At 48.6% G+C, this 22,299-nt stretch overlaps 1 protein-coding gene across 1 annotated transcript in view; it reads right to left on the bottom strand.

Annotated features, from left to right (window-relative positions):
- The window catches only part of pxdn (peroxidasin), a 131,331-nt gene that overhangs the window by 21,000 nt on the left and 88,032 nt on the right, over nucleotides 1-22,299 (bottom strand). The window contains exons 15-21 of the mRNA XM_080750606.1: nucleotides 21,779-21,936; nucleotides 15,410-15,849; nucleotides 14,517-15,083; nucleotides 12,986-13,153; nucleotides 11,694-12,022; nucleotides 10,461-10,595; nucleotides 1,538-1,746 (exon numbers count right to left, since the gene is read on the bottom strand). Coding sequence (XP_080606732.1) covers nucleotides 1,538-1,746; nucleotides 10,461-10,595; nucleotides 11,694-12,022; nucleotides 12,986-13,153; nucleotides 14,517-15,083; nucleotides 15,410-15,849; nucleotides 21,779-21,936 — 2,006 coding nt within the window. The remainder of the gene's footprint in view (nucleotides 1-1,537; nucleotides 1,747-10,460; nucleotides 10,596-11,693; nucleotides 12,023-12,985; nucleotides 13,154-14,516; nucleotides 15,084-15,409; nucleotides 15,850-21,778; nucleotides 21,937-22,299) is intronic.

Genomic DNA, 22,299 nt, shown 5'->3' on the forward strand with positions numbered 1-22,299 from the left:
TCAACACATAGGCCATTAGTCAGGGGATAGTCAGAAATAGTGTCAAATCCTGGAATAAATTCCTTACCAAAACATTTCTTCACCAATGTGTTTGTAAAGGTGTCTAGTAACACATCTCACAAAGACAGAAATTCAGTTTCCCTAGGAGAATCCTTGACAGCTGCTGAAAGTTGGGGTCCCATTAAATTAACTATACAGGATAAAACATACCAAAATAAATATGCTTCAAGTAGCATGTGAGGGGTCAAACTAGGGGTTTTTCATGTTTCTGAATCCATTGCAAGCATTTATTTTGGACAAAAAACATTCATTGGGCTAAAGAAAGGCCCCACCAAACTATAGTTTAGTGATGAGTGATCACTTTTCACATTTTTGTGGGGGCCGCCTTCACCCCAAGGAATGTTTTTCGTGCAAAACAAATGCTTGCAATGGATTCAGAATCATGAAAAACCCCTAGTTTGACCCCTTGAAGCACATTTATTTTGGTGTGTTTTATCCTGTATAGTTAATTTAATGGGACCCCAACTTTCATCAGCTGTCAAGGATTCTCCTAGGGAAACTGAATTCCAGTCTTTGTGAGATATGTTACTAGACACCTTTACAAACACATTGGTGAAGAAATCTTTTGGTAAGGAATTTATTCCAGGACCTTTTAAGATATCCCCTGACTACATGGACGACTTGACTTGATGATGTAAAGGACTACAATTCCCATGCGGCAACGGGAAATGACGCCATCCCAAAATTCTCTGTTCCGTCTCTACACCAATATTATGAAATTCTGAAAAAAATCTAAGTATCTCTGATTCCCTTTCCCACTGTTCCCAGATGATGTTCTTGGTCAGAGGTTATAATTGTTCCTTTCCGGGGGAATGAAAAGACGATCGTCTGAGACTTCCGACAGTCTTTGTTTAACTCCCGGCTGCGGGAGAGCGCCGTCTATTTGCTCACCACCGAAAAGACTCAAAATTGACAATATATTTAGCCATTGGAAAAAAAAGGTAGGCGACAGAACATTTGTCGTCGCAGTCTTAGTCGACAGCATTAACAGTTCTACTGCCAGATTTATTATTTATTTATTGGAGCTGGTGCCAGCAAAAAGCAGCTTACCTTTGCGATATTATAGAAAATTATCTATTGATTATTTTCAAACTAATTCTTTATACAATGGACGCTCATATGTGTACTTTAGCCAAACTGGCGGCAGAGGGCAGCCTTATGCAAAGAATGCATGTGAATTGGGCCGCTCCGCTTGCCATACATTCAGAGCATAGAAATGCATTTTCTAGAACAGATCCAAAGAAAACAGCCAGGAAGTGATTTGGGACTTTATTTGGGACATTATTGCTAACGTGCGGTGGATTTTTGAGAGCAGCGTTACGGGAGATGTTTTTACTGTACACAGCGGCGCGACCAGTTATCAGCTTACAATCAGACAAGGTAAAAAGAACGAGCGGTATTGGCAACGAGCTGGGTTGAAAATTGGGGCGAACGGGAACGTCCGAAGCAGTGAAAGAGTTAACATTCACGCCCTTACCTTCGCAGCAGTCCTGCCACATGCGGAGGTCGATCCTGGGGACGTCGTCGCAGCTGCCGTAGCCGTGCGGCAGCTCGGCCACGGTGAAGACGTCGTGCTGGATGCGCGTGATGTTGTCGCCGTTGTCACACAGCACTCGGGTCAGGGAGGCCTGCTTCAGCTGGGTGAGCTGGGCCGGCGTGAACACACCCGGGTTCTCATACCAGAACCTGTGGGACGGAGCGGGAGGCAGCGCTGTTAGTAGTGGCAGCAGTGGTGGAAAAAAACAAACAATTTATTTTTGAGCGTTGCCAACCACTCCTACTACGTATGGCTGTATGTGTAGGTCAGGGGCCCGCGGGGGGCTACTGTCTGGCCCCCCACCAACCCCAGTAATAATGGTGGTATAAGAGCAGCAACAACACTAGTATATCATCATTGTCGGGTGGAAACCTCGTATCTCCAAATTTGTACGTTCTTTTGCAAAGTAAAGCCCTGCTCCATCATACAAGGCCATCGCACAAAAGTAGTGAAAACAGCAGATCTACAAGCGCCTCGCACCGTGTGCTTGTAGATCAGCTGTTTTCACTAGTTTAAATCATTTTTAAAATGATAAATGCAAAACGAACTGTTTTGGACATACAAGATTTTCACCCGACAACGACGATATCTGAACTGTCGCTGGAGTAGCGGGAACGCCGCCGTCGCCCCCTGCAATGTTGTGGCCCTCGGCTTGGTACCGTAGACATAATTCGGCCCTTGGGGAAAACTAATTGGGGAACCGTGGTGTAGGTGGTCCTCATGTCCGTAGTACGTAACGTCATAGAAAGTACGCAGAAACCGACATCACCACAGCTGATGTCATGGACAGAACGGCCCATACAAAGAGATATGTACGTGTGTCGAGTTTGATACAGGTGCGATTTTTTTGTAACGTAATCCATCCATCCACAATGTGGAAATACTCTGTTACAAGTAAAAGGCCCGTATTCGATTCTACGTTAGAAGAACAAGGTAAAAAAAAACGTCATAATTAAATCATTTTAAATCTTAATTCAACATAAGTCCATACGTAACTGTATGGCATTCATCCTTCGAAGCAACAAAAGCGAAAAGTAATAGTACTACTACTACTTGATCGTACTACAGCATCAAATAAAAGTATCAAAAGTAGCGGGTGTACAAGCTTGAAACGTGGCACAAATCGAGAGCTTGTAGATCCCTTTTTTTAATCCAGAGAAGACGATATGCAAATGTACAGTGAGAACAAATACCCCAAAGAATGGGGTTGATATATTATTATAATACTTTTTATACCCTACTAACAGCAGTGCAAAGGATAGGTTGCACTGAGAACTACTACAGTTTAATAAGAAGGTTTGTCCATATCTTGCCACGGTGAACCCTGTATGATTCACAGTGCAGTATTCTATACCTCCCTAGAAATGATGGTCTATACAGTACCGCCCTGCAAAAGGAAGCACGCCTTTATCTAGATCTCATATTATGTCCAAAACTGTTACTTTTCAGGTTTCAAATTCAAAAACAGCAAAAGTAGCAGATCGGCAAGCTCGAAACTTTTGAGCAGATCTGCTACTTTTGCGTGACGCTGTAATATGATAAAGTAGGGCAGGGTTCCCCAATTAGTTTTCCTCAAGGGCCGAATTATATCTAGGGTATCAAGCCGAGGGCCACACATTGCAGGGGGCGACGGTGGCGTTCCTGCTACTCCAGCGACAGTTTTCGTCGTTGTCGGGTGAAAATCTTGTACTGTATGTCCAAAACCGTTCGTTTTGATTTTTTTTAAAAATGATTTAAACTAGTGAAAACGTATAGGTTCCGGACGGAACCATGTTTATTTAATACCGGAGGACAAGGTCCCCCTATGGGATAACAGCGCCATCTGCTCCCGTACGAGAAATATCATTTGTCGGGAGGGCTGTCAATCACAAACGAGGGCACCGCCCCCGAGTGTATATAAGCCCTGTGGGCTATCATAACTTCCTCTAAAGCCGCACCTCTGCGCCCGCAACTAGCGAACCGAGGGGCTTTATTCGGGGGACCTTGTCCTCCGGTATTAAATAAACATGGTTCCGTCCGGAACCTATACGTTTATTGTCATACCTCCAGACAAGGTCCCCCTATGGGACTCATACACTCCCCGAGAAGCCATGAACCGACAAGACTGTCGTGCACACCGACCACACCCGGAAGGAGGTCCCGTCAACCGACGTGACCCCTTTCAGGACTGATCCGACCCAGACCCACAGGGCCTGGGCGTGTTCAGACAGAAAAAGACCCTGACAGACCGAGGCCTGCCTTATGCACTAAGGGCAGACACAGGTCCACCTTATAAAATTGCAGTAATATAAGGGAAAAACTCAGGGTCCCCCCCCACGTATCCTAGAGACAGCAGCATGCTATCTCAGGAAGGGGAGAGAGCCGCCCCACTACATAGTAGGAAGGGCAGCAGCACCCAGAACCGTATGCGCCATAGCAGAAGGCGCAACGTCCAGGTGATAGTAGGTCGCAAAGGTGGACGGCGAAGACCAATTCGCCGCTGCACAAATCTCCTCAATGGAGACACCTTTGGACAAAGCCCAAGAGGTAGACACACCCCTAGTACTGTGGGCCTTAAGTGCTTCCGGCACTTCAGACCCAGACCGGGTGTAAGCCAACCTAATTGCATCCACAAGCCATCTCGACAGAGTGGGCTTGGACACCGCTTTCCGTTGACGGGCATTCATGACCACGAAAAGCTGAGAAGTAGACCTGCTGTCCACCGTCCTATCACAGTAGGCCTTCAGGGCCCTAACTGGACAAAGACAATGAAGACGCCTATCCTCCTCCGATGCAAACGGAGGAGGATGGAAAGCCGTCAAAACAACAGGTTCCTTCGGGACCACACGGTTCTTAGGAATAAAACTCAAATGAGGTTTAAGAAGAACCTTGGAGTCATTATTGAGAAACCTCATACAATCAGGGCTCACAGAGAGCGCATGAAGGTCGCTCACACGCTTAGCCGTAGACAAGGCAAGCAAAAGAGCTGTTTTGAAACTTAAATGTTTCAAAGAGGTCCTCCCAATCGGTTCAAAGGGTGCCTTGCAAAGGCCCTCAAGAACCACTTGTAGATCCCACACAGGAAACAAGGCTCTAGTCACAGGTCTCAAATGGTCAACACCATGCATGAACTGGACCACCTCAGGGATTTTAGAAAGGCCTTTACCTGCCACCCCCAGGTGGCAGGCATCAATAGCCGCTAAATAACCCCTCAGTGTAGAGAACGCCAGACCAAGGTCCAGGCGGTCCTGCAGGAAATCTAACACCCTCTGGGCCGAAGCTATATGAGCCACCACAGGTGGCTCCTGTAGCTCACACCAGTCCAAAAAGGCATTCCACCTTCCATCATACACAGCCCTAGTAGAGGGGGCTCTAGCACTCTGAATAGTGGCTACAACCGTCGGTGAGAAGCCTGCTGCGAGCAGGTTCTCCCTCTCACGGGCCAAACCCACAGGTCTAGGCCCCGTGGGTCTGGATGGAAGATCTCGTCCCCTGCCTGGCGCAGCAGATCCCTGTGCAAGGGAAGCCGCCAAGGGGGTCGAGAGAGCAGTGGGGTGATCAGAGACCTCCACACTCCCCTGGATGGTGTCACCAGAAGAACCTCCTGGTTGGAACATCTGATCCTCTCCAGAGTGGGAAGGATCAGTTCCAGGGGTGGAAACGCGTAGAGAAGACCTTGTGGCCATTCGTAAGCAAACGCGTCCGTCCCCAGAGGAGAAGGTCCCCTCACTGAAAAGTAAAGGGGACACTTCGCGTTCTCCTGGGAGGCAAAGAGATCGACTCGAGGTTGACCGAACCTGGAGAAAATCTGCCTCACCACCGCAGGGTGGAGAGACCAATCCTCGTAACGAGGCTCCCCCCTGGACAACAGATCGGCGCCGCCGTTCTGAAGGCCCGGGACATGGGAGGCTCTGATGGACCTCAACCGAGGCAAGCACCAGAGGGTCATCTCGCGCGCCAGCTGATCCAGCGTACGCGAGGAGAGGCCGCCCTGTTTGTTGAGATAATACAGGGCCGCCGTGTTGTCCGTCCTGACCAGGACATGGCAACCCCGGAGAAATGGTTCGAAATGCTTGAGCGCCAAGTAGATCGCCATCAACTCCAGATAGTTGATGTGGTACTCCAACATGGCCTGGGTCCACAGGCCCCTGGCTGAGCGCCCCTCGTGGGTGGCGCCCCACCCTGAGCGGCTGGCGTCTGTGGTGATCACCTTGCGTGACACCACTTCGCCCATGGAGACCCCACTCGTCAACAACGCCTGGTCCCTCCATGGGACCAGAGCGTCCATGCAGACCTGGCTGACTGTCACCTTCCTGTACCCTTGCAGGGAAGGAATCCTGAGCGCCAGTGACCACCGCTGGAAAGGTCTCATATGAAACCTGCCCAGACGCAGAAGTTGCACCGCTGACGCCATCAGCCCAGTCAACTTCATGCACTCCTTGTACCTGACCACCTGGTTCAGTCGGAAGGAGCCGAGACAAGTCAGAAACCTGTCCACCCTCTCCGGGGAGAGGCGAGCGGACATGGTGGCCGAGTCCAGAGATATTCCTATAAAGGAAATCTGCTGGGAGGGTGACATGCTTTTGCCAAAATTGACGTTGAAACCCAAGGCCTTCAGGTGTGACAACACCAGATTGGTATGGCGCGCCGCTTCTGAGCAGGAGGCGGCGGAAATCATCCAATCGTCTATGTAGTTCGCCAGCCTGACTCCCTGATGCCTCAGTGGAGCAATGGCTGCCTCGGTCACTTTCACGAAAACCCGAGGGCTCAGGGAAAGACCGAAAGGGAGGACCGTGTACTCGTACAGGCGCCCCTCGAAGGCGAACCGCAGGAACTTCCTGTGTGGGGGATAAATGAGGATGTGCTGATAAGCGTCCTTCAGATCCACTGAACAGTGGAAATCCCCCTGTCTCACTGATTTCATCAGTGACTCTGACGTCAGCATCCTGAATTTGAACTTTTTCAAGTGCTTGTTCAGAGCACGTAAGTCCATAATCGGACGCAGCCCCCCTCCTTTTTTCTGAACCAGAAAATAACGGCTCCAGAAGCCTAAACGGCTCTGGTCGCGTGATAACTCCACTATAGCGCCCTTGCGCAATAGTGAGTCTATCTCCTCCCTCAAGGCATCCGCTTTCAAGCCGCGGGCTCGAGTATAAATAACCTTGCTGGATAGGGAGGGTATTTTCGCGAACTGTAGTCTGTAGCCCCGTGTCACCGTCCGAAACACCCAGTGATTCGGATTGCAACGCTTCCATTGCTCTGCACACTGTGCTAACGTGTTGCTGAGCAACGGAGAAGCCTTGGGGTTGTACCGCCTGAGCGGGACTACTGGGCCGGGAGGGAGAGGTTCCGTATCCGGGCACGTATCCGTATCCGCTAGACGCCGGGCCGGAAGGCGCGGAGACACCGGCGGAAAGAGCGTTTCCGTTTCCGGTACGCTTATTTCCGTATCCGGTGGGAGACGAACACGTGACCTCCAAGAAGCCTCGCTTGTTAAAAATACAGGCGGCACATAGCGTGGAGCCCGGGGGACAGGGTTCATCGCATAAGTAACATAATCCCCGGCTCGGGGAATTGTATTTACGTTTACAACCTGTGCTAAGGCCTTTATATGCTTCCTTGCGGGAAGACGAGGCCGACCCTGGGTGATATGTGTTGGCTTCTTCCCTGACGCTAAGACCAAACTCCTGTCCTGAACTAGAGTCGGCATAACAGTGCCGCTCGGTGGAGACAGAGGGGTATTGCACACTAGTGAGACCATACCATTGTGAATAGGAATTAGCTTGTCTGGGAACATTTTGCAAAGAGAAATATTCTGCTTGTAACCTGTCTGCGTGACTGGAGGAAGCGATATTTTCTGAGTGGAAAGAAATTCCAGCCTGGACTTCTCTACACTGGCTAAATTCATGCAAAATGGGGTCGTCTGTACTAAAGCAGGTGGGTTTGAAATAAACAGGCATTGTTTTATCAACACACTTTTTAATATAGGCACTGGAGGAGAGCACAGAGGAGGAATAAACATTGATTTCTTTGCATAAGAAAAATTGTTCATATTGTCCAAACGTCTGCGCTTGCAAGGGGGGGTCCCCTGAATTTTCAGGGGGACCCCGCCAGAGTCCAGTGTCACTTCCGCGGCGGCTTCCCACGGGCTTTGTGGGAGCTGGCCGGTATCCCGTGCCTGGGAGGGTGGCGGGATTGAGAGTGGGCCTGAGCCCCCGCTGCAGTGCGAGGGGGTCCCGCGGAGGAAGAAGAGGGGGTCCTAGGGGGATTGTTCTGTTTCCCCTGCTTGGAGGAAGAGCGCCCCCTGTCAGCCTGACCAGGGGCCTTGCTCCGTCCCTGTCTCTTTTCCTTTCTGGGTACCTGGGGGTCCGTCGTGGCCTCCAGGAGCTCCAGAGTGATCTTCTTATCCGCCACCTCCTGGCGGAGAAGCTCCAGTCCACCGCCCATGAGGGAGGTAGGGTGGCCGGGGAGGTCTTGCAGGACCTTCTCGGTCTCCTCTCCGGAACTGCCAGGACACTTTACCTTATCAAGCCACCTGGCACGTTCCGCCTGGATGCAGTAATCCATGCCGTGTCCAAGCCACTCGATTGCGTGGACATTCAGGTCCATCAGCATGCGCAGCGACTTGTCCATTTCCTCCACCATCACGTCAGGCACCTCCCGCATCTCGCTAAGGAGGCGCCTGGTGGAGAAAAGCAGCAGCTGGGTGGCGTTCATCGTCCTGGCTGCCAGCGCGGAGGCTCTGTAAGAGTTCCTAACCCTGGAAGACTGCTTGTCGTCAAAGGGGATGGCAAACCCAGGAGGCTTCTTCCCCACGGCCAGATTGAGGGGATTGCGGCCTCCAGGACCGGTCCGCTCATGACCTGGCTTGAGGCTCCCGACAAGGGACTGCGCCATCAGCTTGTCCATGGGAGGGCACAAGGGGATTCCCGCCTTCTCTGCGTCGCGGCAATCGACCAGGAAGGGGAGCTTGGGGGGGTCCTTGTGTGTAGTCCAGGTTGAATGCAGGGCCTCTGCAAAGCCTGGGACCAGTGGGAGCTTTTCCATTCGAAGCGGGGGAGAGGAATCCACATCCTGGCCAAGGAGGGGAACTCTAGCCCGTGGTCCGAGTGGCGCGTCTCCGAGCGGCAGCTCCAGGCCACAACGGATGGTAGCACGTTCCAGCACCGAGAGCTCGTCCATGGGGATGGAGTCTGGGTCTTGTGCCGCTGCCCCTCTCGCCCCAGCCGGCATGGAAGGGGGGAGAGAGGCAGAAGGGGCTTGGGAGGACGCGGCGGAGGTGGAAGCCTCGGCATGAGGAACCACCCTGGCCGCGCCTCCGCCCTGTCCGGAGGGGAAAGAGGACTCGTCTTCCTCCGAGTACTCACCCTCCGTGTCCACCTCATCCATGTCGTAGTCCTCTTGCTCCGGTTCGTCTCCGTCGCTAGCATGCCAGGAGACGGGGCTAGGTGGCCGCATAGCCCGTAGCTGGGGGACGGAGAAGGAGAGAGGAATGTCACCGACGACTAGAGGGTGGAATTCTTTGGGGGGGACGGTCCAGGTTGCAGCTGGCGGTGGAGCAACGTGGGCGGTCTTGCATGTTCTCTTCTTGGGCACGGCACCAGTCGAGCCCGTCGGAGAAACAGCAGTGGTAACAGGGGCCGCAGACCCGCTAGCAACGGGGCTACCGAAGCTAGCTGAGGGCGAGGCCGCTGGAGGCCTAACCACGTGGCGAGAAGCAGCGCTGTGGCGTGCAGCGCTGTCCGGCACACGAGGAGAGGTGTCTGGGAGGGATCCGGCGGAGACCGTGGTGTGAAGGCCGTAACCAGCGCCAGCGATCTCACAGCGGGCCTCGAGGGCTGGAACATCATACTGGAGGCAGTCAGTACAGTTCACCCCCGTGGCCGGGGCCGGAGGGGACAGAGAGGCCAAGGCGTGTCCTACCCCCATGCAGACAATGCAGAACGGATGAGTATCTTCATTGGCGATGAGGCCTTTGCAGCTGGGAAGGCCGCACTTCTTCGGTACCCTAGCTAGCAGGTTGCTAACTGTGGGCCGACGAGCTGCCATCGTGAGCTAACCGAAGCTAAGCGAAGCTAAGCTAGGGCAGGGAGACACGTGGCAGAACGTACAGAGAAGAAGTAGAAGACTCAAAGCGAAAGTGAAGAAAAAGACCGAACTGTAGGAAGAATAGAAGTAGAAAACGTACGGGAGATAATCTATAAAGGCCAGTGGCCGACTTCCTAGCCGTCGCTTAGGCTAAACTTTACAGAATTATAACTTATATGGCTGAGTTCGCGACACTCTAGTTGCAGGTAAGCAGAGGTGCGGAAGAGGGAGTTATGATAGCCCACAGGGCTTATATACACTCGGGGGCGGTGCCCTCGTTTGTGATTGACAGCCCTCCCGACAAATGATATTTCTCGTACGGGAGCAGATGGCGCTGTTATCCCATAGGGGGACCTTGTCTGGAGGTATGACAATAAACAGCCGATCTACAAGCACACAACGCCTCGCATCGCGAGGCGTTGTGTGCTTGTAGAACGTCTGTTTTCACTACTTTTGTGCGACGGCCTTGTATGATGAAGCAGGGCTTTACTTTGCGAAAGAACGTACACATTTGGAGACAGAGGTTTCCACCCGACAACGGCGATATACTAGTGTTGTTGCTGCTCTTATACCACCATTATTACTGGGGTTGGTGTGGGCCAGACAGTAGCCCCCCGCGGGCCGCAAATGGCCCGCGGGCCGCCTATTGGGGAACCTTGAAGTAGGGTGTTCATTTACGAAAAATGTAAAAAACCAACACAAAAAGTTAAAATATGGATATAAGAGGTTTCTAGCCCTGACAGCGATACGCGATACCTTTGTGAAGGAAGAGGCGGGTTGGTGCTCTGATCTTTACCTGTCGCCGTCTCGCAGGCGTTTGAACTGCGCCGCCAGCAGACACATGAGGGTGGGCCCCAGTCGGCTGCCGGGGACCAGGTCCTCCGCCATCAGGGCAGGGAACAGGTCTATGTTTAGAGGAGTGCCGTACAACCTGCAGGGTGACACAGCAGAAATAAGGCTGTAGACTCAACAGCTACCATGGAAAAATAGCAGATATACAAGCTCGTAGCGCGTCACTTCATGCCACACTATTAGCTTGTAGATCTTCAAGATTAAAAATAAAATGTGAACATTTGTGCAAATCTTTGAATAGGCAAAAAGTGTATTTTTGCTTCAGGAAGTCCCTGGCACAACATATTTTTGGATGTACATATCATTTTGGGGGTCCTTGACATGGAAAAGTTTCAGAACCACACTATCCTAGACCCTAGAAAACAGTGGTTCCTAACCTTTTTCCCCGGAGCCCCCGATTCTGACAAGCTGAGTGTCCATTCCGACATGTCGCACTCGGAAATTGACTTCTAATTGTCACACTCCCATAGGGGTTAAGTTTAGGGTTAGGGTTAGAGATAGGGTTAGTGTTGGAATGGAGACATGTCGGAAAGGAGACATGTCGGAGTGGCGGGATGTAACCAGTACCAACGCACGCATGAACTTTACTGGATTTGTTCAGACAAGTTAACCAGCATCGAATATAGATGCTCTACAAGCTCACAACGCGTTGTGAAGCTAGTAGTTCAAGACGTTTTCCATTTCTGTCCGACAAGCGCATGAAACCTTCTTATAAAAGTGAATAAACATGAATAAAAAACTCTCTATTTCAGTGCAAGCATATGGAAAGAAGACCAACGTAATATGTTAATACGTTTGTCTTTAATTCCCCTTTGGGAATGAACAAAGTACCTATAGTACCTATACTATAACTATGGAAAATGACTCCCAATACGTCACTGTCGGGCAGAAACCTTGTATCTCCAAGTATCATACAGTATGTACGTCTTTTGGTAAAGCAAAGCCCTGCTTCATCATACAAGGCCGTCGCACAAAACTAGTGAAAACAGCCGATCTACAAGCACACAACGCCTCGCTGTTTTCACTAGTTTAGAGCATTTTAAAGGTGATAAATACAAAACGAACGGTTTTGGACATACAAGGTTTACACCCGACAACAACGAATACAGGGTTTTGGACGATATGAAAAGCTGCTCGTGGCCGACATTGTCAGTCAAACTCGTTTTAGTCTCCTTACCTCTGCAGCTTGTCCCTGACGGAAGGGTTCTTGATCTCGTTCCGCAGGTCCTCGAAGGTGTGCGCCGACGTCAGGTTGCAGAAGGTCCTGTAGTCGTTGTAGGGCGGTATGCCGTGGTCCCGCCCCCGCTGGATGTTCATGGCGGCCAGGTCCAGCGCCACGGCGTGCGCCATGGAGAACAGCCGCTCCGTCAGCTCCGTGTTCAGCAGCTGCGTCGACACGCGCATCTTCCCGGCGACGCCGAAGAGGCCGCGGAGGAGCGGGTCGATGCCGCCCTCGTTGACGATGCGGAACGGCGAGAAGAAGGCGCGGTGCAGCGAGATGTGGCCCTGCGGGTTAGGGATGGGACGATAAGTAATATTATCGTTTATCGTGAAAAAAATATATACGATAATCGTATTGTGGAGATTTATCGTGAAATCGTCCTCCGTCGTGCACTGTGATCAATTCACCTTTTATTTGCCGAGCTGCATATCCAGTACCATTTAACTCATTCATTGCCTTTTTAAAATGGCCCCCAAGTTCCTCACTGCCACGTTCCTAAATTTCTAGTGCACGGAACATTTTTTAGTGCACTGATCGTGCACGCCCATGCCTAGATGTGTAGTACTTTTTAACAGCTTTCAAACAAAAAAAAATCCGCTTGGAAATCCGTTCAGGAGGCATTCATGAGATAGAAGCCTTCAAAGTCAAACAAAACAAACACTGCCACGTTCCTAAATTTCTAGTGCACGGATCAATTTTTAGTGCACGGATCGTGCACACCCATGCCTAGATCATGCACCATTATGTGTAGTACTTTTTAACAGCTTTCAAACAAAAAAATCAGCTTGGAAATCCGTTCAGGCATTCATGAGATAGAAGCCTTCAAAGTCAAACAAAACAAACATTTTGCCATTTTGAAAGATGTGTTTATGGGGCTAAACATGCAATTTTTTTTTCAAAAGGGCTGCCAACTTGGGGAAACTCTGGCCATGGCAGCCTGGGTCTACTGTAATAACTCAAGAAACTCGTGGCTTGGCTATGAATGAGTTAAACCCTCTATTGGTAGAAGGTACTTATAATATACGTACTTGATACAGTCTTTTTTTCACTCTCTACCAAATCTCTTTGCCAAAAAATAGCCCACAACATGGTGCTCACCACAGCTTGTAGATCTGCTATTTTTTGGCAAATGTTCCCCAGGATAATGGATGTTGGGGATATTTCGATTATCGCGATAATACCGTAAATCGCGATTTCTTTGATCACAATAACCGTGATATGAAATGTTCATATCGTCCCGTCCCTACCTGTGGGATGGGCTGGAAGTCCTGGTCCAGCCGGTAGAGGATGGGGTTGATGAGCGTGTGGCCGAAGCGGAACGCCGCCGTGGCGAAGGCGTTGAGGATGGCGGCGTTGATGTTGGGGTTGTAGCCCGCGTAGGAGCCCATCAGCTTCATGCCGGCGTCACCCAGGATCTATGGGGGAAGGAAGGGGGGGGGGGGGGGGGGGGGGGCATGAGAGGAGGACTGACATCATGACGGTCATGGACAACATCATTGGCATCGTGTAACGCAGTGGTTCTCAACCTTTTCAGGCCGCGACCCCCAAAAGAATCATATTTGAACCCTGGCGAGCACTAAGAGTTGAGGCATTACATTTTGTATAACACGGTTCTATTGTGAAAATAGCAGATCTACATGCTCACAATGCCTCGCGTTGCGAGGCGTTGAGAGTATGTAGATCGGCTATTTTCACAATTTCAACCTCTAATATTTGACAATTTGGCCAATGTTTAATTTGTCATTTTAGATGTATTAAAAAGTCCTTAAATTGTCACATTACCCACAAGTTGAACCTATTTCTTATCAAGGCCCAGACCACCGTTTGATGAAGATTTAGCCTCTCAGACCCAAAACTGAATATTTTATTGTCGTTGGATAAGATGCTGTATTGATGTGGGATAGGATGGAGAGGTGACAGACAAACGATCAAAATAACAATTCATCTACATTCTCTAATTATGTAGACAATAATCTAACTCTTGAGAGTGTAAAAAGAAACCAAATTATTTGATTTCATGTTACACTCTTTAAAGATCTATAATGGTCCATTTGGTTATCAACTCTCCATCATTTAGCTGGGGACCACTGGTTGAAAACCACTGATGTAACGTTATCGTTGCTGTCGGGCAGAAACCTCCTACCTCCATATACTTCATACCCCTTTGTGTTTTTTTGGAAATTAAAGCCCCGCTCCATCATATTACAGCCTCACAGAAAAGCATCAAAAGTAGCAGATCCAATCCGATCGAGCTTACAGATCTGCTCTTTTTGCATTTTTGAATTTGAAGAAATGGAGACGATGCCCCATTTCATTTTCAAAAATAGCTTGGTCTATGGAGCATCGGTCATTGAATTCGTACCATCATATTTGTTTCCGTTTCATCACCGCTATCATCACCGTCTTCGCCGGCAAAAATAATTGATATCGAAAACACAAACAATGGATAGCGAAAGCACTGGTACCTGAGTGTAAAGTGTTACGTTTAGCCCATTTAGACCTGAACGCAAAATCTGTGTTGCTTTAGATTTTAACTACATTAACCATTATTTTATGCTTAATAACCATACAAAAATAGCAGATCTATAAGCTCACAGCGTGGCACCAAGTGCTGCGCTGCAAGCTTGTAGATCTGCTATTTTTTTTTAAACATTTCAAACCATTTCAAACATTGTGCAGTCTTTGAATATTTTTTCAAAAATAGCGAGATCTGCTATTTTTCAATAGTGAAAGCATGAAATAATTCTAGGCCTAAAAATGGGTTTCTATGTGTGTTACCTTGGGCAGCCAGTGGCTGTAGGTGATGTGCTGCATCTGGGCGCCCACTATCTTCCGGGCCTCGTGGTAGATGGTGTCGCCGTCCCAGTGCGGGTTGAGCCGCAGCAGCTCTGTGGCGACGCGGTTGTGCTCCCGGAACCACACCGTGTGCATGGCGGTGAGCGCCAGCTGCTCGTTGGCGCGGTGGTCCCCGGCCTGGAAGCAGGGGATGGGGCTCTCGTTCTCGTCGCGCATGCACTCCGTGGGCGGGCCGGCGGCGAAGGGCAGGAGCGGCTTCCCCGTCCGCTGGATGATCCCTTGCCGGAGGAGTCCGCGCTGGCTTGCCAGGTCGCGGATCTCCTCCGACTCGTGCCGCGAGCTGCCGTAGACGTTGGAGGCGTCGATGTAGGAGGTGAGCTGGTTGATCTGCTCGCGCGGGTACACGCTGTTCATGAGGAGCGACGTCATGCCGCTGCCGCACACGGGGCTGGAGCGCACGAAGAACATGCAGCGCGCGCCGCTCCGCAGCTGCCGCGGGTCGTTGGGCGGGAACTGGATGGGGAAGCACGGCGGGTCGTTGGTGCAGACCTGTGTTAAGATACATTTATGGTTACGGTTAATATTAGGGCATTCACCAAATATTCGAATATTCGAATATCAAAGTCACTATTCGACGTATTTTCACAATGTTCGCCTCTTGCTTACTTAATATTTGACAGTTTGGTCAGTCCTGTAGAATATTCGACTATTCGAAAACGTTGAGGTTGAATAATTCGAATACTAAAAATCACTATTTGTGAATGCCCTAGTATGTACTTTACAAAATATACTTTTGGGCTTTCTCCGAGTCTTATTTCTGTGTGAATACATTTTTCCGGTTACGGATTTAAGGACCCATATTTCTAAATAACAACCTGCGTGCACAGCTGGCCGTCGGAGAAGCGCGACTGGCTGAGGGCCGCCACGGTGGAGTCCAGGTCGTGGTCCAGGAACTGGCCCCACTGCATCAGCATGTGCGTGTAGCGGTCGTCGGGCGTGATGGTCTCCGTGCCGATCATGCTGGTGGACACCAGCCGCGGCATGGGCAGCCGGTAGCCGTTGTGCAGCCGCTCGGTGGCGCCGCGCGGCAGGTTGAAGCCGTTGTCGTACACCGACTTCAGCAGCCGCTCGAAGGCGGTGAGCGACGCGCCCCACATGGGGTGCTGCAGGTTGTTGCAGGTGCCGTCGTGGCTGCGGTACTTCTGGTGGAAGCAGATGTCGGAGCAGTTGTTGAAGCGGCGGTGCGGCGCGCAGCCCGACAGGTTGGAGATCACCTCCAGGAAGCGCGGCGACACCAGGTCGTTGTAGCGGAACGCTGGTTTCGGGGGGAGAGAGAAGAGCAGAGTGTTACTTGACGAAGAAACAAATAACAGGGTTCCCACACATTTTTACCAATTAATTTCCAAAACTTTTCCAGAATATTTAACCCAATTTCTAGGACTATATAACAATAATTCAGATCAATTATTGTTATATGCCCAAAGACAGGTAGTGTATGCCAGTGGTTCTCAACCTTTTCAGACTGTGACGTCGAAATAATAATATTTTAACTGGGGACCCGGCACCCTGACGAGCACTAAGAGTTGAGGAATTTTGTATAACACCTTTCTATTGTGAAAATAGCAGATCTACATGCTCGGCTATTTTCACAATTTCTGCCTCTAATATTTGACAATTTGGCCAATCTTTAATTTGTCATTTCAGAGGTATTAACAAAATCAATAACCAAAGACAATGCATAGGTATTTTTTCCAGGACCTTCCAGGACCCTTGATCAATTCCAAAACTTTTCCAGTACTAGAAAAATATCCTTCTAATTTCAAAATATTTCCAGGAATTTCATGACCGTGGGAACCCAGAATAAGGTCTTGCTGGGTTTTATTGTGGAAAGTGTGGTTAATAATACCACCATATCGTTGCTGTCGGGCAGAAGCCTCTCATCTCCATATTTTAACCTTTTGAGTTTTTTTCGTAAATTAACACCCCACTCGGTCATAGTACAGTGTCACACAAAAGCATCAAAAGTAGCAGATCCGCAAGTTGCGGCACACTTCGAGCTTGTAGATCTGATACTTTTGCCATTTCTGAATTTGAATCCTGAAAAGTAACAGTTTTGGACATGCGAGGTTTCCACCCGACCGCAACGTCATTGCATCATATTTCTACTTGCAAACCTTGCGGCTTTACGAGTACAAAACGGCATGACAGCAGGAACGTAAATTGACTGCAGTTTGTTTACACACAGCAAAATATCAAATATTCTTAGCAGATGCCATTGCGCACAGAGAGAGTGGAAAGAAACTCGAGACCTGTGGGCACAGATTGCACCATTTCACCAACGTGCCCCGACACGCTTCCAAATGCGACGTGCTCTCGCGAGCTAGCTCCAGGTACTGTACGTTGTGTACAGCTTTTGTGTGCAGCACATGTGTGCGTGTGTATGTTAGCAGTGTGCTGTGAGGGGGCTAGGAGGAGAACAAGTGTGTGTGTGTGTGTGTGTGTGTGTGTGTGTGTGTGTGTGTGTGTGTTAGGGCATTCACCAAATATTCGAATATTCAATTATCAAAGTCACTATTCGACTTTGTTCACCGAAGTCGAATATTCGCCTTTTTTTTTTTATATAGTTTTCTCTTTAAAAAATATATAGTTTATAAAGCTTGGCTAGATAGGAAGTTATAAGAATGAGTTGCCAATGCCCCTGGTGGATGAATTTGCTAATGCTCTATACCAGGGCTTCGCAAACCTTTTTAGGCTGTGACCCCCAAAATAAACATATTTGAACTGGGGACCCCCACCGTGACAAGCACTTGGAATTGTAGGCATTACATTTAATGTGACTCGGTTCCACAGATAAATATTGTGAAAATAATATTCGACTATTCGAATACTTTGAGGTTGAATAATTCGAATACTAAAAATCACGCATGTGTGTTTGTCTGTGTGTGTGTGTCCAACACAAGTGGGGGTAAAGCAAATGAAACGTCACCACCTGCTATGACTGCCATACCCCGTCCCCCACCCCCCCCCAAATCCTCTCTCCCCGATGGCTCCCTGTCATACAACCATCCACAGAGGAGGGAGACCTGGCCAAACTCATGTTGGCGTTGGCTGTGCGTCTGTGTGTGGTTCTGCATGCATGTGCATGCATATTACAACACGTTTTGGTGGAGAGGACAGTGAGGCTGCTGCGGTGTGTGTGTGTGTCCCCCTCCCCAAGTCACGGAGAGATACAATCAAAACAATCCCGATTGTTTCGTTTTTTTGCTGACTGGCAGAATCCCCCTGTGTGCCTGGTCCACGGCCAACGCAACAATGAACACTTGGCTGTTGGCATAACTAATGAAAACATTGTCTCTCTCTCTCTCTCTCCGTCTCTCTCTGTCTACGCATTTCCCTCCCTCTCTCGGTTTCCAAAGATCTGGCCCTCATTTCCCTCCAAATCTCACCTAATCAGAGCCTTATTTTTCCTCCCTTCTCTTTCTTTATAGCCACACTCTCGTACCTCTTTTCAATTAAACAATTTAAACAATTTAGCTCACACTGCGAGCTTGTAGATTTGCTATTTTTTTGAAAAATATGAAAATTTGTGCAAATCTTTGAACCACTGACGTAGAAACATGCGTTTTTCAACAAAAAAAACTTTAGAAGACACTTATAGAATCAAAATTCAACTGTTCGCGTTTTTTTCAAAAATAGCAGAACTACAAGCTCGCAGCGCGGCACTGTGAGCTTGTAGATCTGCTATTTTTCAATAGCTAAAGCATAAAATAATAATACACAATAATGCGTACCCGTTCTGAATGGCTTAAACAATTTTAGGCATTTATCGTATTCCAGAGCGACTCAGCGATCAGAGTAAGTGGCATGAAACCTAGTCAACAAACGATGATGGGGTAATCGGGTAAAACAGAGTGCAAAGAAAACTATTTAGTGCTACAAGGTAACTAGGAAGAATACCAGGTGAACATCACATATGGCATCTGTCTAAACAACATGCTACAGTAATTGTATAACTAGCGTCTATCGAAAATAGCCTACAGGTTTTCAGACTGTGGTGGAAAATGGGGTCTGCAGTCTTAGCTGAGGGAGGGGGGGGGGGGGGGGGGGGGGGGTAAGTTGGTGGTCATTCCACAGTTTGGGAGCCAGGGGGGAGAAGAGTTTAGGATGCTCGGAGCGTTGGCCATGGTGTTGTCATTTTCTCTTGCTCTCTTTCTCAAGTCTGTTCACACTCATTCTGTGTTCTCCACTAATTGTTAACTCAGGCAAAGGGAATCACCTACTGTACAACGGCTCAATATTGGCCAGCGGCGATATTCCCGGAAAGCTCACTCACTGGTTCCCAGACTCCACACAACTAACCCCTTTAGCCTTTCATGGCAGTAAAAATTTAGGCCCCATTAGTATGATTGCTCTCGCATACCATAAAGATGAAATGTGGCAGACATGTTGCTTTCTTGGCTCATTGAACACCTCTCCATGCTCGTGCAAAAGGAATACAGAACTCAAAACGCACACGCAAAGACGTTCTACTTGCAGTGCATAGCAAATATCCTACTCAACCGGTGGCTCGCTGCACGCACGTGCATATATGAATCCGTAAGTAAGGGGGCTAGGAGGAGAACGTGTGTGTGTGTAGAATTATTGAAAGCTTTAACCAGTGAAAAATAGCAGATATACAAGCTCACAGCGCGGCACCAAGTGCCGCGCTGCGAGCTTGTAGATCTGCTATTTTTGAAAAAGTCGTGAAAATGTGTGCAAATCTATGAATATATGTATTTTTAAAACGAACGTTTGTAACTCAAATTTGGCTTCTGGGGGGTCCCTGGAACTAAATATTTTGAGATGCGGGTCCATGGCCAAATAAATATCAGTTTGGGGGTCTGTGTATGTGCATGCATGAGACGGTATGTACAGAAACAGCAACATAAACAAGTTCCCCCCTGCCAGGTCGGTGTTTGCCAGTGATGTTAAGCTAAGCGTGCTGCGGTGTGACAGCGGCCCAGTAAAACTGTTTATAGGCGCCTAGTTAACCGCTCCATGGTCGAGTCCCTGGCCCTTAGGTCACATGGGGGAGAAAATGGCATGCAGATGGATTGAGTGGCCACAGCCAAATATTAGTCCCCCCAGGAATCCGCGGAGAAAAATGCTTTATTCCGCGGAGAACAATCCTGATTCTGCGGAATTCTGTGGTGAACAATTCTTGATTCCGCGGACATTAATAAACAACCTAAAATGACCAGTTATCAAGCTAAAAATGATATAGTTCTAATAATCAAGTAAAACCCTTCATGAAATAGCTACAATTAATTGTAATTAGTGGTTAGAATAATCAAATAATCATTTTTGAGAATAAAAATCTAATATTAAATCTATTATTTTTTTAATTGTTATTGTTTTTAATAATTACTTTCTGTTGCAAAGACTATATTGTCATGCAAATTAACCAATGCCCATAGTAACCACATTTTAGAGGATAGCCTACCTACTACCTAGTATGGGTGTAATATTTATTTATTCTCTTCTGTATTAGCATTGTTATTGCCAGGACCATTATAGAGGCAGAGAGGAACTATAGATCAGGACACAGTTTCTGTCAGGAACGAATGTGGGACCGGACCAATACAGCGTCAGTGCAACTAGCAGGAGGAAGCTAAGCTATTCCCCAGGCTCTGTATGAAGTGGCCACTTGCCAGACCATGTACACATTGTTTTATAATAGTAGTAATGACTACTCCCGCCGCTCTGCTGCCACTCGCGACCGCTATTCCGCGGACGTCAGAAAAGTCCGCGAACGGCCGAGAAATCCGCGGGTGGTCGCGAATTCCGCGAAAAATTCTGCGATCGCGGAATCGCGGATTCCTGGGGGGACTAAAATATGCTCAAAAAAGGGAGAAAAAAAAATCTATCACTCAAAGATTTGGAGGACCCCCTATAGTAACTCTGGGGACCCCCTAGGGGTCCCGGACCCCCTGTTGAAGAACCCTGGCCTATTGATTGTACACGTCTCTGAGGGTGCAAGTCATTGGGAGCCAGATTTGTGCTAGATTTGTAACCCTGAGGGGATACAAATGTTACAAAATAGATTCCATTTGATTACATGTGTACAGTGAATTACAAAAGAATACATGAATACTGAGGAATTTATTGTCCAACATTCTTTTGACCTTGATTTTGGGAGACAGTTTACCAACAGAAATGGTGTAACAACACAATCCCACAGTCTTCGGCACCATCCAGTCTGAAACCACCAGCGCTTTCCACAGCCAACAAGAGCCAAGAAACGTCTTTTTAATGCATGCATGTGTAGGCACATCGGCTCCAGTCTGCGAGCGTGGCTGCTTAAAAACACGCAGCAAACGCTGAGGTATATGCTTAGGCACGACATTGTTTGTTTTATGTCTTTAATGGCATGTCTAATACCGTCCAATTGTGTTGTGAGAGAATGTATGTTGCTTGCAGTGAGTCTTTAGGGGAAGGAAGGGGAAGTGGAAACATGTTGTTTTCAGCGACACTTAGCTGATGGATTTGTTGTGAGGGCGGGGGTGGAGGGGGGTGCTGGGGGGGTTGTAAGCTAGTAGATCCACTATTTTTGGTGAATGTTTCCCCCCCAGAATAGGGATGCCGGGGTCTAAGTGGTTAAATGCCAAATATAAAAGTTATTTTTAATCTGTCCAAATGGAAACAGATATTCTCCCAGGTTGTCCTTGTGACATGGGCCTACAGTACATACTGTATCTTAGAGGGAAAGATTTATACATTTGACATAAATCTAAGGTATTGTAAGTATCAATGTAATTCAGGGGGATTAAAACGTTATTTATAGGGGTGCCCTGAGCCAAAAAAAAGTTTCAGAACCACCGTTTTGGGGCTTAAGAGTCAGGTACACTTCCGGCGCGTAAACAAGGGCACGCCGGTATGAGAACCAGTGAACCAAGTGTATACCAAACTGCCTCTGTACCCACTACAGGCTAAGGGGAGCGTGTCGACATTGCAACATACAGTAGCATCTGTTCAACAGTTCATTCTTTCGACACAGGTGAATGTTAACCTGGTGAAATGCTGACCTGCCGACGCGGGTGAATGTTAACCTCTATGCCTAAACCTAACCCAAACCCTGAGCCTAACCTCAGTAACCGTGACGAAGGTGAGTAGCTAACCTGTCGACGCTCATAGTCGAAATAATGACGAGATTTCCCCCAGGCTAAGCTACAGTAAATACTTTCATCTGCTGTGTTCAGGCTCACCGGTGCCATTGGTGTCCACCATGAGGCCCTGGTTGACGTGGTTCTGGATGAGGAGGAGGGTCTGCTCAAAGATCTCCCCGGCCCGCGCCTGCTCCACCGTGTAGGGGTCCCGCGGGTAGCGGAACAGGGCCAGCAGCTCGCCTGGGGTCCGGGGCTGACTGGAGGGGATGAGGGAGAGAGAGACCAGTGGCGTCAGTTCAGCAAAAGCTAAAGTATGGCAACATGACTGGTGTCTGGCATGCGTTGCCATACCTTAGCAACAGGTAAGTAGTAGTAGATAGTATTATTTTATGTAAACAACTGACTGCCACACTTGAAAATAATGTGCCTGCTGCTAATAATAATAATACAGTGCACCTACTGAACAGGAGAATAAACCATTTGTCAAGCATATAAGGTGCCGGCTAGGCGGCTACACGGAGCTGGATATTTCTGAAGCTGGACATTTCTTTGTGCGGTTGGGGCTTGCAGCCACACGAAGCTGGATATTTCGGTCACGAAACTGGATATTTTTGAAACCG

This window comes from Nannobrachium achirus, assembly GCF_963921795.1.
Source record: "Nannobrachium achirus genome assembly, chromosome: 20".
Lineage (NCBI taxonomy): Eukaryota > Metazoa > Chordata > Actinopteri > Myctophiformes > Myctophidae > Nannobrachium > Nannobrachium achirus.